The 12,126-nt window shown below is 50.6% G+C and overlaps 1 protein-coding gene across 10 annotated transcripts in view; it reads left to right on the top strand.

Moving 5' to 3' along the window:
* CCDC136 (coiled-coil domain containing 136) overlaps nt 1-12,126 on the top strand; it is a 27,757-nt gene extending 15,631 nt beyond the window's left edge. For 4 of the 10 annotated variants that reach the window (XM_074315623.2, XM_074315625.2, XM_074315626.2 and 1 more), the window contains 7 exons: nt 386-580; nt 1,034-1,258; nt 2,673-3,173; nt 3,533-3,754; nt 4,853-5,134; nt 5,765-6,070; nt 11,786-12,126. In XM_074315623.2, the coding sequence (XP_074171724.2) occupies nt 386-580; nt 1,034-1,258; nt 2,673-3,173; nt 3,533-3,754; nt 4,853-5,134; nt 5,765-6,070; nt 11,786-11,896 (1,842 nt within the window). In that variant the 3' untranslated portion in view covers nt 11,897-12,126. Of the gene's footprint in view, nt 1-385; nt 581-1,033; nt 1,259-2,672; nt 3,174-3,532; nt 3,755-4,852; nt 5,135-5,764; nt 6,071-7,698; nt 7,806-11,785 lie in introns of all 10 variants that reach the window. The other 6 variants (XM_074315631.2, XM_074315632.2, XM_074315624.2 and 3 more) reach the window with 5 other exon arrangements.

Below are 12,126 nucleotides of genomic sequence, written 5' to 3'. Positions count from 1 at the left end.
GTTAGGTATAAAAACAAATTGAGGCTAATGAGAATAACAGGAGCTAGAATTCCCAGCAGGGTAGGAAAGTGGTATATAAGAGAGGAAAGGGAGGCGGGGAAGTAGAAGGGAGGGGCATTGATAACACTCCCGCTCAGAACGCTCTCAGAAGAGACGAGTGGAAGAAATTTAGAGCACAGCCAAAAAGCAGTCCTGAACAGCTTGCTGGGGTCCCCTACTTAGCGTCTCAACCTGTGTGGGTGCCATGTGGCTCGAGATGACCAGTGCAGGGCGGGAGACCCTGGTCAATCGCAAGAAGCAGGGGACCCAGACGTGCTCTGCTAGCCGCACAGGCAGAGAACTACCTGACAGGGTGATCACCCCTCATGCTCCACCCCACCCACAGTGTGATGGACTGCTGTCCAGACTGACAGAACTGCAGGAAAAGTACGAGGTCAGCCAGAGGGAGATGGAGCAGCTGCAGACGGAGCAGTGCGAGCTCCTGGAAGAGCAGAGGAGAATGCAGGAGGAGCAGGGCCAGCTGCAAGAAGAGCTGCACAGACTCACCATCCCACTACCTAAATCTGGTCTCTTCCAGAAGGTAACCACAGGCAGGGAGTGGCTGCCACCTGGACAGGCTGCTTTCAGAAGCTTCCCAGGTGTGACTATCCTTGGGAAAAAGAAAAGGGTGGGATCTACCAACCACTTCTTACTTTCTTTTCCAAGCTTACTTTTCCAAGCTCCTCCAACCAAAAAGTTGAATATAGCTGATTAGGGTTGTACATCTTAAAATACATGTTATACCCTGGAATCTGTCCAACATTTTATATTTAGTTCTTTAGTCTATCTAGAGAAAATATACTTGAAAGTACTTTGTAAACTACAAAATACCTCCAAACTTAGGAGTTCTTTACTACCAACTAGCAGGTCTCCACAGAAGGCTTCCTCCCACCCTGCAGATTTCTAAAGGAAGGATCCATAGCAGGAGGAAGGCAGAGGTCTTCCCATGTGACCCCCACAGTTCCTGCCCCCTTCCTTCCACTCTACCTCACAGAGTCAGGAGCTGCTTTCAAAGTTACAAGACCTGTGTGAACTGCAGCTGTTCTACCAAGCCATGCAAGAGGAGCAAGAAAAACTGGTCCAGAGTCAAGAAAGTATGTTAAAAGAACAATTAGAGCTGCACGAAAAGCTGCATCTTTTCAAAGACTCTCATTTCCGGGAAGTGTTGGAGAATCCGGAAGGTTCCAAAGCGCCTAAATCCTCAAAATGTCAAAACAAGGTAACTGTAGCAAGAGGCAGGGAGAAGGCTATGGGGACAGCAGGACAGCAGAGAAAGGGGCTGCACAGAGAGTCAGAGTGAGGAAGGTCTGTTTGGCCAGGAGTAAGGATGGTACTGAAGCCCTGACCTGAGTCAGCCATGACCACTCATGGGCTCAATTAAGATGAGGCTTTAGATACGGCCTGAGGACCTCACCCACATGCTTGCCCAGCGGAAGCCCTGTGAACACAGAACCGGGATGACCCGGAAGTATGTAGTGCCTGATAATTTGGCTCAATCCCTTCGACATCTCATTTTCCAGATGTATAATGTCATTTTCATGTTCGTTTGGATTCCTTGGACCTGACTCTAAAGGCGTCATTCTTTTCTCCTGAGCTGGTTGATAATTGAGAAGCATGCTTTTCAGTGATCAAACGCTATAACCGTTGGGTATTCTACCTGAGGCCAATATGGAGCCATTTATTTCCAAGGGCAGAGGTGCTGGCATGTGGGATTCTTGGTACGCACCACACGGTCTTCACTGGGACATTGGCAACAATCAGCCGGTCAGGGAGGTTAGATACCAGCCAGGGGGTGATGCCTCCGGGGTCTCACTGGTGGAGATTTCCACAGAAGTCTTCCAGGTTTGGGGGATGAATTTGGTGTGATGTCTCGGTGGGAGCAAGGAAAAGCAGGTAGACAGTTTCGATTTAGACAAAATCGATTCATTCAGATGTTAGCCTGGACAGGGAGACCCAGGGACTAGCAGGAGTCCAAACTGAGATTTGGTCAGATTCCAGGGGCATCCGATTTCAGCCTGGATGACGCAGAGACCGGAACCAGGTATAAAATATTTCCTTAACCAATCCGATCTCCTCCTGGGCCTCAGCAGCCAAGAAGCCAGTCCCAGAGGGCCTGGGAAACATGCCCAGAGGCCAGATTCGCCATTGGGGCAGGAGGGACAGGGACTCGTAGTGACAAGTCCCCATCTTCTGAGGAAAGAATTCTTTGTATGCTCACATTCAAGGCCAGGTCTGATTTTAGAATTGGGGGTGAGGGAGGGGACTGAGTCTGAAAGGTGAGGATAATGGGTACACCTGCCTAAGAAGAGGGTAGGGTAGGGGAGCCAGAGTGTTCTCCAGACACACTCAGCACTGCTCCAAGGAGAGGGATGTACCTGAGTGCAGAAACAGCAGAAATGGGAGCCCAGAAATCTTGGAGTTATCTGCCCGAGGGAGGTTTTCCCCAATGAGCAAGAAACTGACACATGTCAGTTACCTGCCGGCCAAGTCGTGGACCTAGGCTATGGTGAGACGAGTGTATATGAGCAGTTCTCTAACGTGTGCTCTCAGACGTCCGCATCAGCAGGGGTGCGGCTAGGAGGACGGCGGGGTTCAAGTAACCATGCTATCCCCACCCCTCCCGGCATTCCAAGGTGATCATCGCCCAGGTGCAGGCCCTGCAGGAGCTGTATGAGGCCAGCCAGGCCAAGCAGGAGCTGCTGCAACAGGAGCAGAAGAAGCTCCTAGAGGAACGGAAGAGGCTGCAGGCCGACTTGCAGCTCTGCCTGGAAGAAATGCAGTTGCTCCAAGCCCAGTCCCCTTCTCTAAAAATGAGCCTTGAGTCCTACAACAAGAGTTATGGTAGCACGGCCACCAGCAGCCAGAACTGTCAAAAAAGTTACAATGGCAGCACTGACGGCAGCGAGAGCTACCACAAGAGTTACAGGAGCACCCAGGCCAGTGACGAGAACTTTCTCAAGAGCTACGACAGCACCACTACCAATGAGATCTGTGTGAAGAGTGACTGCAGCACCAGCGCCAGCAGCGTCATCTATAAGAAGAGTTACGGCAGCAGCAGTAGCTCTGACACCTCTTACAAGAGTTACGTCACCAGCAGCACTGATGACGAACTGGCTGAGCTTGAAGATATAGAGGTAAAAGCAGCCAGCTGACAGGTCAGCCCGGGAAAGAAGGTTCTTAGCTTATTAAGAGAGAAGTCATAGAAGTGAGGTGGGCAGTGGGGTCAGAACTGAGCTGGGGAGCTCACTGGCCATAAATGAGGCATGCTGCCCACGTAACGTGGAGGTGGCTTCTGTCTGGATGGAGGTCTGAGACTCAGGACTTTTCATCAGCGCAGTCACGGTGCCGTTGCTGGGGAGGAATACAGTATCCCCCCGGGCAGCTTCAGACCCTGTGGCCATGCTTTCCTCCCTAAGGACGGGCCTAGCAAAGAGAGTGGGGTGGAGGGCAGGTGCTTCCCGCGGTGCCGCCATTACTCCCCCACCCTCCACAGCACTTGGAGGACACGGTCGCCCAGCTGGTGGTCAAGCTGCAAGGCGTACAGGCCATGTACCAGCTCAGCCAGGAGGCACACAGCCTGCTGCACGAGCGGATGGGCAAGCTGCTGGACAAGCAGAAGGAACTGAAGGAAGAGCTGGATGCCTGCGAAAAGGAATTCAGGGAGTGCATGGAGGGCCTTGAGAACCCTGCTGACTCCCAAAGCGATAAGGAGGAGGTAACTACGATCAGGGAGGCAGGGTTCCTGGTAGGAGTCCCTGCAGCAGAGGAGGTCGTAGCCATTGCAGAGCAGCTCAGGAGAGCGTCAGGAGCTCACTGCCTGCTTAGCATGGCTGCCCCCCTCCTGGTCAGACAGACAGAGCAGGGGCTGTGTTTCAGGAGGCCGGGCAGTCTGCTGCTGCAGAGATGGCCATTTCTCAGGTTCCCACGGTGCTGGCATTCATTAATCATCAAGACTGAATAGTTTTTCTTTTCTTTTTTTTCCCTGTGCGACTTCTGGTCTCTCTTTTGCTCTGTGTCCTAAAGCACTTCTATAGAGTTATGTTTTCTCACCTGCCAATTTTCTTTAGTTATTTTGTGTGCATTTATCTTGTGTCTTCAGCTAGATTGTAAGCACCTCCGGGACAGGGCCATGTCTCCTCTTGGATCTCTCCTAAAGCCAAGAAGAGGGCTCCGCATCTACTAGCAATGGGACAGATGGCCTTGTCCGGGGCCAAGAGTAGTCCACGGTCCAGTGGGGGTCACTGTGTGTGCACAGGAGAGGCTCAGACAGCGGTAGGCACACGGGCCTAGGGCCTAGTATTGGCTCATACCAAGGAGCGCCTGCTGTGCTGCCAGAAGTCAGGAGAGACTGATCCAGAGATTAGGAAGCAGGGTTGGGACTTGCCACTGTTTCCAGGGAGTCGCGGGTGCCCAGGTTCACTCCCAGGTTTGTCCAACACAGTTCCTCAGGTGAGTGTACCTGGTGGAGCAGTAGCTTGGTGAACTCAGAGTTCCCATCAAAAATCACATTAGAATAAAGCCTGAGGTTCAGAAGGGGTAGCCGTATGGTCGTTCCCCAGACAGGTCACAGTACAAACATAATTTAATGCCTCCTTTTTTGATCATATTAGATCTAAATGATCAGGTGCCTCCAGTTAGGGAGGAGCTGTTTGTAAACCTGCTTTAGAGGCTCATATTCCTCAGTTCTGTGTTTTCTGTAGTATCTACTCCCTCATGGGCTTTAGCAGGGCAGTTGCCGCGGCAGTGAGCGCCAGGCAGGGCCCAGGCGGCCCGCTCAGGCCCCAGTGGGTAATGGGCCCTCCACTGCCAACAGATCAGAGAACTGCAGACCAGGCTGCGGGAGCTGCAGCTGCGGTACCAGGCCAGCATGGACGAGCAGGGCCGGCTCCTGGCCGTGCAGGAGCAGTTGGAGGGGCAGCTGCACTGCTGCCAGGAAGAGCTTTGCCAGCTCAGAGAGAAGAGGTCCTCTGTTACCAAAGACCGCAAGGGCGAGAATGGCAGTGAGAACATGGATAAGAATGCCAGTGGGGTTCAAAATAAAAAGTCGACCACCCCAAGCCTGGAGAGTTCTGAGAGCAACTGCGAGACCAGAAAGGTGAGTAGTAACCTATGTAACCAGAGAAGCAGAAAGGTAGAGGAGATCCTGGGAAGAAAAATCATCTCTGCCACCATCCCGACCAGGTGAGAGATTTGTAGAGAAGTTTCTGGGGTCTCTGAGGTGTCTAGAGTACCCATCTGGTCCTCCCTTTTCCTGTGAAGTTAAGGGGAGAGTGGGATACAGACTGATCACATCTGGAGCTACAGCCCCAAAGGACCACAGCCCCTGGGCTGGATGACTGCTTCAGTTAACCCAGCCCAATGTTCTGGGGCTCCTGCTCTTCCTGGGTCCCACCCCCAAGAGAAGGACCAAATGGATGAAAAGAGGAATTTATTCAAAGCAGCTGTGTATACATACGTGACGGAAGACTTTCCCTTATGGAGGGAGAGCAGTGGAGGTGCGGAGCTTAAGAACCTGGATGGAGCTGTCTGGAATGGCTCATGTCCAGACACACTGTGGGCCATCAGTCTGGCTGGGTGTGACTGCCCTCACACTATGCAGGGGACCCACTTGGTCCCAGGGACATGCTGCCCGCACCCTGGGAGGTTCTTGAGCTAGGTCAGCATTGTCGGGGGTCAGGGTCGTCGCAGGTAGCATCGCCCATCTTGCCCCACCTCCGCCCCGCAGAGTCTGGAGGTGGTGCTGTACTACAAGGCCAGCAACCGGGAGTTAGATGTTCTAACAACGGAGGAAAAGAAAGAGGAAATGGAGGCGGAAAAGAGGGAAGAAGTTGAAGAGGAACCGAAGAAGGAGTCCAGGGGTGAACTAGTTTCTGAGCCCTCAGATCTTATAGACATGAAGTCTGCAGAAGATGAGAAGGAGGAGGGATTTGAAGAGTTCAAAGACCAGGAGGGTAAGGAAGAAGGCAGCCAAGATGCGGAGGACGAAGTTGCAGAGGAAAACAACCCCCTCCAAGTTTCTGAGAGCAAAAAGGTAACTGCAGCTAAAGGCTGGACCAAGGTGGGAAACGGGTGCTCGGGCTCTGGTGCGTGTTCAGGGTGACGCAGCCCCAGGATGGACTTGTGCAGGAGTAGAGGCCAGCGAGCTCTGAGGCATATCACTTGGGGAAAGCACACATGGAGGTGGGAATAGGGAGGGTGGTCTCTCTGTGGGAAATGGCAGGCTTAGACCAATAGAGAACTGTCTCACAAAGACCAGCTATGCTGGAAACCAAGGTGGGGTCATTAGTTTCATGGACGTGGTAGCCCTTGTTACCTATGTCGGGGGGCGCTCCCCCTCCCCCTGCACTAAGGACGCTGGCAATACGAGGCCTTCCATCAACCAGGGCCAGTCACTCGGTCCTCCTGTCCCAAGATACCCTGGAAAGTTTGACCTTTGTTGTTGCTGTTAGGAGTTGGGGGAGGGGGCCTGCTGTCACCCACTGAGTTCTGTATATTACAGGGCATGAGCATAGGGGCCTGAGGTGATCAGAAGTTATAGAATAGTTCAGTCTGTACATCAGGGGTATTGACCAGTCCAGGGACACCAGCCAGAGCCCTAACCCTTTAGTTGCTTGTTCTTTCGAGATTGGGATGGGAGTATCCTGGGTAATTTACCAGCTGTACAACCGTATTTCTGTATTTTAACAACCGGTGCATCTGTCCAGGTACGTAGCAGCTGAATTCCTGCTCTGGTTGAGGTTAACAGGGGGCTCTGGTTCCCTGAAGAGTTTGAGTATTTTCTGAATGAATTCTCAGTTTACAGTACAGGTTCTTTCTGTCCTTCTAAACACAGGGGACAAAAATATGTGTCTTGTGGTGGGGTGTCCCAGTCGACTGTAAGAGTATCTGGAATTTTCTGGCAGTTCAGTCGCAGCACTGGCTGGGGATCCAGCGTTCCGTGCTCTCTTAACCTTGTGGCAGCCATTACGTGGGGTGTGCAAAGTGGGAGCAAGCCACTGGCATATGTGTTACCATCTGCAAACTCAGTTTCTCTCTGGAAGATTATTGCAGTGAAAGAACTAGCCCTTCTCCACTGTTAGCTTGTCTTAGTTCATTTTGTCTCACAACGACAGCATCACACTCCTAGGGGACTGGAAGGACCAGAGCCCCGAACACTGAGAGACTTGGGGGGAAGCAGCTAGAACGAGGGGCTAACAAGGGGACAGGGGGCCTGGCAGAAGACTCGCGCTTCCTAGAGTGACCCAGGCAAAGTATACATCCCACTCATCTGGAGAGCCCAGCTTTACTCGCCAGAGCCTCACTTTCCCAGTTACTGACCTACAGGAAAGGTCTACATCACCTCGGTTCGACAAGATGTGAGAGGGATGTGACAAGCCAGGAAGATGGACCCACCACCTGACTGGGACCTAAGCTGCTATTAAACCTGTTCCATTTCGCATCTTCTGGAGGCTACCAGTGGGAAAACCCAGGCCCGCGTAGCAGAGAAGAAATACTTCTGCTCTCGCTGACCAATTGTTTAACCTCTTGATCTCTCTCTCTTTTCCCTTTGTTTCCTCATCTTCATTATCTGTTGGATTCATGTGTTTATATCTGTTTTTTTTTGCCACCTCTCATCTCCTGGTCTCTCCTTGTGCTTCTTTGTCATTTGATATGTTGCAGCCATCCCCTGCCCCCAATCCCCCCATCTTCTCCTTGCCTCTCGTAGGCCTGGTGGTCATATTGGCTTTGCTCTGGTGCTGGTGGGCCGAGACGTCGTCCTAACGCAGGTACTGGTATTGTGTCCTCTCCTTCTGAGGGATAGAGGGAGGGTGCAGGTTGCCCTGGCCTCTTCTCTTTCCCTTTTCTCTCAGCTGCTTGCTTCTTGCTTCTTCTGCCGTTTTTTAACAGCCATTACTCAGGTCTGAGTTTTAGCGCTGGCTTTTCCTTGGGCTACTGCAAAGCCCGGGACATCTCGGAGTGTGTCTTCATAACACACAGGGAGTTGGAATGCTTACCGCTGACATGACTAGAGTTTCTATCTTCTGGCTGGGAAAGATGTGGATGATCCCAGCAGCACTGTTGCTACTTTTGAAGCGGCCTGGCTACTGATGGCTGCCTGCAAGGCTGGCCTGGGCACTCTCTGTTGAACCTCAGAACCAAGCTCTTCCTATTGTCACTAACCAGGATGGCCAACCAGGGAATCACTGTCCCCACTGTTGGGTGAGAGAGGACGTCTGGAGAGCTGTGACACCCCGCCACCCCTCCACTCCGCCCCAAACTCATATGTATGAGGGCAACCTCAATTTGTCCTTCAACCGTGGGGGAAATGGAACTGAAAGCCCTACTATATTATATACTTTCTACTGAGAACTCTGATTTGGGGCTTCTGGTCCCCAGAAAAATCAGAGTAAAAATGCCAGGGAATAGTTTCCAGTTCTGTGTTTATCCCTTTTGGGGGCTGGGTTCTATTGTAATTGGCTTCCCAAGCTGGGCTTTCTGGGGAGAGTGTGGTATTGGTGAAATGGTCCTTCCAAGCAGAGATGCAAGTGTTCTTGGGGAACCAAGGCTGGGACGTGCAGGGCGCCTTCCAGGAGGCCAGTCATGTGATCTGGTCAGTCAGCAGAGTCCCAAATTCAGGAGGCAGAATGTGGTCTTATGGCCCGAGATAGGGTTCTACCTGCCTTCCAGAACCCACAAGCTGTTCTCTCTTGGCCTGTTTTGGCTCCTTTCTCATGCTCCCCCTGCCATTTCCTCTCCCTCACCCTCTCCTCATGTTCCTGTAAATGGAGTGTGGCCTGATGCATCGGTTCAGAGTGGCAGCTGAAGCATTTGTTGGTAGCTCTTATCACCATCTCCTCCTCTCTCCTTCCTTTACTCCCTTCTCACTTTTTTTTTTCTCTTCCATACTTCTCTTTTTTTATTTCTTTCAGGCATTCTGGTTACGCCCCACAGACAGTCTTTAACTCCTTTAGTGACAAGAGTCTGTCCCTGTACCTGTTCCTGCCCTGCACACTTCCAGAATTCTAAGTCCCTTTGGAATGACACCCAGAGCATTCAGCCATAACCTTTCACCAACTCAAACTCAGCCAGGCCCAAGCAGAGCGAAAGGAAGGAACTCCAGGATAAGGGTCCTCTCGGGGGAGCCTGTTCTGCCCAGAGCCTGGCTTCGCCCCAATATGCAGCTCCCAGCCAGGAATCAAGGCAATGAAGTACAGTAGAAACTGGCTGACAAATTCAGAGAATTTGCTTGAGTGTGTCTCTTCTTCTCATAGTTTAGTCCCACTGGGCAAAATGCAGTCTGAACGTTAGTTCCTTCGAACGTAAGCAAAGGACAATAAAACCTCTGCCTTCCTCATCGAGGATCAGATAAGTTCATGTATATAAAAGTGCTTTGCAAATAATACAAAGCGTGCACTTACATAAAGCACCCTGTTCTCATCGCCATATGTGTATTGACTCATTTAATTCTTGCCACAACCCTGTGAGGTAGCTGTTGTTATTATCATTTGATATGTGATAAAACTAAGGCACAGAGGTGAAGTAATAGAGCCAGGAAATTGTGAATCGGAGGCTGAGGACTTAATGTTAGCAACAGATAACGTTTCAATCCTGCCCCCCCTTCTCTCTCCTCATTTTGGGCAATTTTCCCTGGTTGCTTCGCAGTAATTAGGAAGACACCATACACGCCTTTACGCAGCTTCAGCTCACATTAGCTCCCTTGATAACTAATATCACATGGTTAACTTATTTCATATATGTTGATAAAACCCCTTTGCCCATTGCAGCTGCTAAGCGTCCCCTCCTCATTTTCTACCTGCAGTTCATTTTTTGGGTCCATGGCAGAACTTTCCATTCATCCCTATTAGAGATAAACTATTGATCTAACCTGGGAAGTGGTTTTGTTTTGTCTTTTAAATCTTGACTCTAGTTTCAAACTAGTCCCTTTCCCTACCAGCTTCACATGCTCGGGGGGAAAGCCCACCTTCACATCCTCATCCACGTTACAGGTGAGGGCCAAGCCTCGAGTGTCGTCTCTCCAGGCTCTTCTATCCAGCTCATTGGTCATACAACAAACTGTGCTGTCATCCTACTCTTATTTCCTAATAGTCTTTCCAATGATATCATGGAAAACATTTTCAACCATCTCTTTTATTTGGCAGAATATTGATTCAAGAAAAAGTGTTTTTTTTCCAGTTACAGTTGATATTCAGTATTAGTTTCAGGTGTACAGTGTAATGGTTAGACATTTACAGTTAACTTACCAAGTGATCTTCCGCCCCCATAAGTCTAGTACCCACCTGGCACCATACACAGTCATTGCAACATTACTGACTGGATTCTCTATGCTGTACTTTACATCCCTGTGACTATTTTGTACCTTCCAATGTGTATTTCTCAATCCCTTCTCCTTTCTCACCCATTCCCCTCAGCCTCCCTCCCATCTGGCAACTGTCAGTTTGTTCTCTGTATCTGCGAGTCTGTTTCTGTTTCAAACACCGTGATGAAGTCTAAACCATGATTTTCCTGATCTGTGAAGTTAGTAACCCAGTCTGAAAGAAGCATCTGACATGTCTTACCGCTTTGTGACGCCCACGCCGGCCCTTCCCTAGAATCTTGCTTCTGCCTTGTATAAAGGGCATCAGTCAGTTCACATTGATGGGTTTCAGCTCTTTCCTCCTTCAAGAGCATCAGCCTGACATTTTTAGTAGCGCACGTTAGGATAGAAGCATCTGAGCATGTAAATATTGTTTCTAGCTCCCTTTTCTGTTATTTTCTTACATGAATCGCTCTGTATACCCACTTCCAACATTGTTTTGCTCACCATTTCATAGCTTATATTCTTTTTAGTAACTCTTTCTACAAGTGTGGGAGGTTTTCTTTGCTCTTTCTAGTTGGCTTAAAATCCTCATTTTACATCCATTATTCTCTGAGCAAATGCATTCTTAGCATTAATGGGCTGTTTGTCCTTACCTAAACCCATCCTTCTGTTACTTTACGCCAGGGCTTACGACTCAAAACCCAAATTCTGTCTTTCCAGTAATACAGTAAAAAAAAAAAAAATAACTATCTCCCCAAGCATGTATCTTTTTGTCCAAGATTTCGTGTTCCCTAAATGATGCTTTTTGTTGTCTCATGAATGAGCAGGTTTTGCTCTGGTCAGCAGAGTCTGGAAGCTTCCGTGCACATTAGCACTTGCTCAGGAAGCCAGTGAACACACCCGCCGACTGGGGGTGTTTCAGTGACCCTGGCATTTGCCTCCCAGGGCCAGTGTCCGGCTTCCTTGAATTTCCTTGAGCCGACATCGGTCTCCGCAAAGGCTTTGGGCTGCCTACGGTCCTCGTATTTGCCTGCACTCTGCCGTATCCTTTCTTCACTTCCCCCTCAGTCTTAACATCCTCTTGACTCAGTTCATTCTCCCCCGTGAAGCTAACGAGGTGCCGCTGCTTTTCCCAAAGGCCCACATTGACCTTTTTCTGCCATGGCCTCTGACCCTTTCTCACTGCACCCATGTGGATCCTCCGAAGTGTGGCTCACAGGAACCGGCATTCTTCTTGTCCTGTGGGGCATGCAAACAGACAGTCACCTCAGGTGATACACTTGGTGCTCCAGGTATCTAGTGGTGCCGGGACGCAGCGGTTCCCTATGAGGTAAGAGGGAGCGGACCGTGATGGCCCTGAGGAGCCTCCGGCACCAGTAGGCAGGGCTCTCTGGCGTAGGGAAGGGTTTGGAAAGCAAGGCACTCACCCTTTGTCTTTGGTCCCCACAGAACATGTTTGGCATGTGGAAGCCTATGGTGTTCTTGGCTCTTGCAGCTGTGGCTCTGTTTGTGTTACCCAACATGCGACAGCAGGAGACAGAGTTCTGCCTCATGGAGTAATGGCAGACCTGGGCCCGCCGCAGGGGCAGATCCCCAGTGGCCACTACCCTCAGCTTTGGACAGGACACACTGTGCCAGAGCCCTCAGCCACCCAGATGTCCCCTGTGTCCCCATCTTCTTAGCCTCAGTCACCCACGCTGGAAAGGCTTATGGGGAGCTGCTGGCTCCCATCTCCTGCCTTGTATAAAAACCTGGGTTCCTTGTCATTAAATCTCAACCTAATTACGTGA

The sequence above is a fragment of the Rhinolophus sinicus genome, chromosome 8, assembly GCF_057876585.1.
Source record: "Rhinolophus sinicus isolate RSI-liver-muscle chromosome 8, RSI-T2T, whole genome shotgun sequence".
Classification (NCBI taxonomy): domain Eukaryota; kingdom Metazoa; phylum Chordata; class Mammalia; order Chiroptera; family Rhinolophidae; genus Rhinolophus; species Rhinolophus sinicus.
This window is presented reverse-complemented; position numbering and strand designations above follow the sequence as displayed.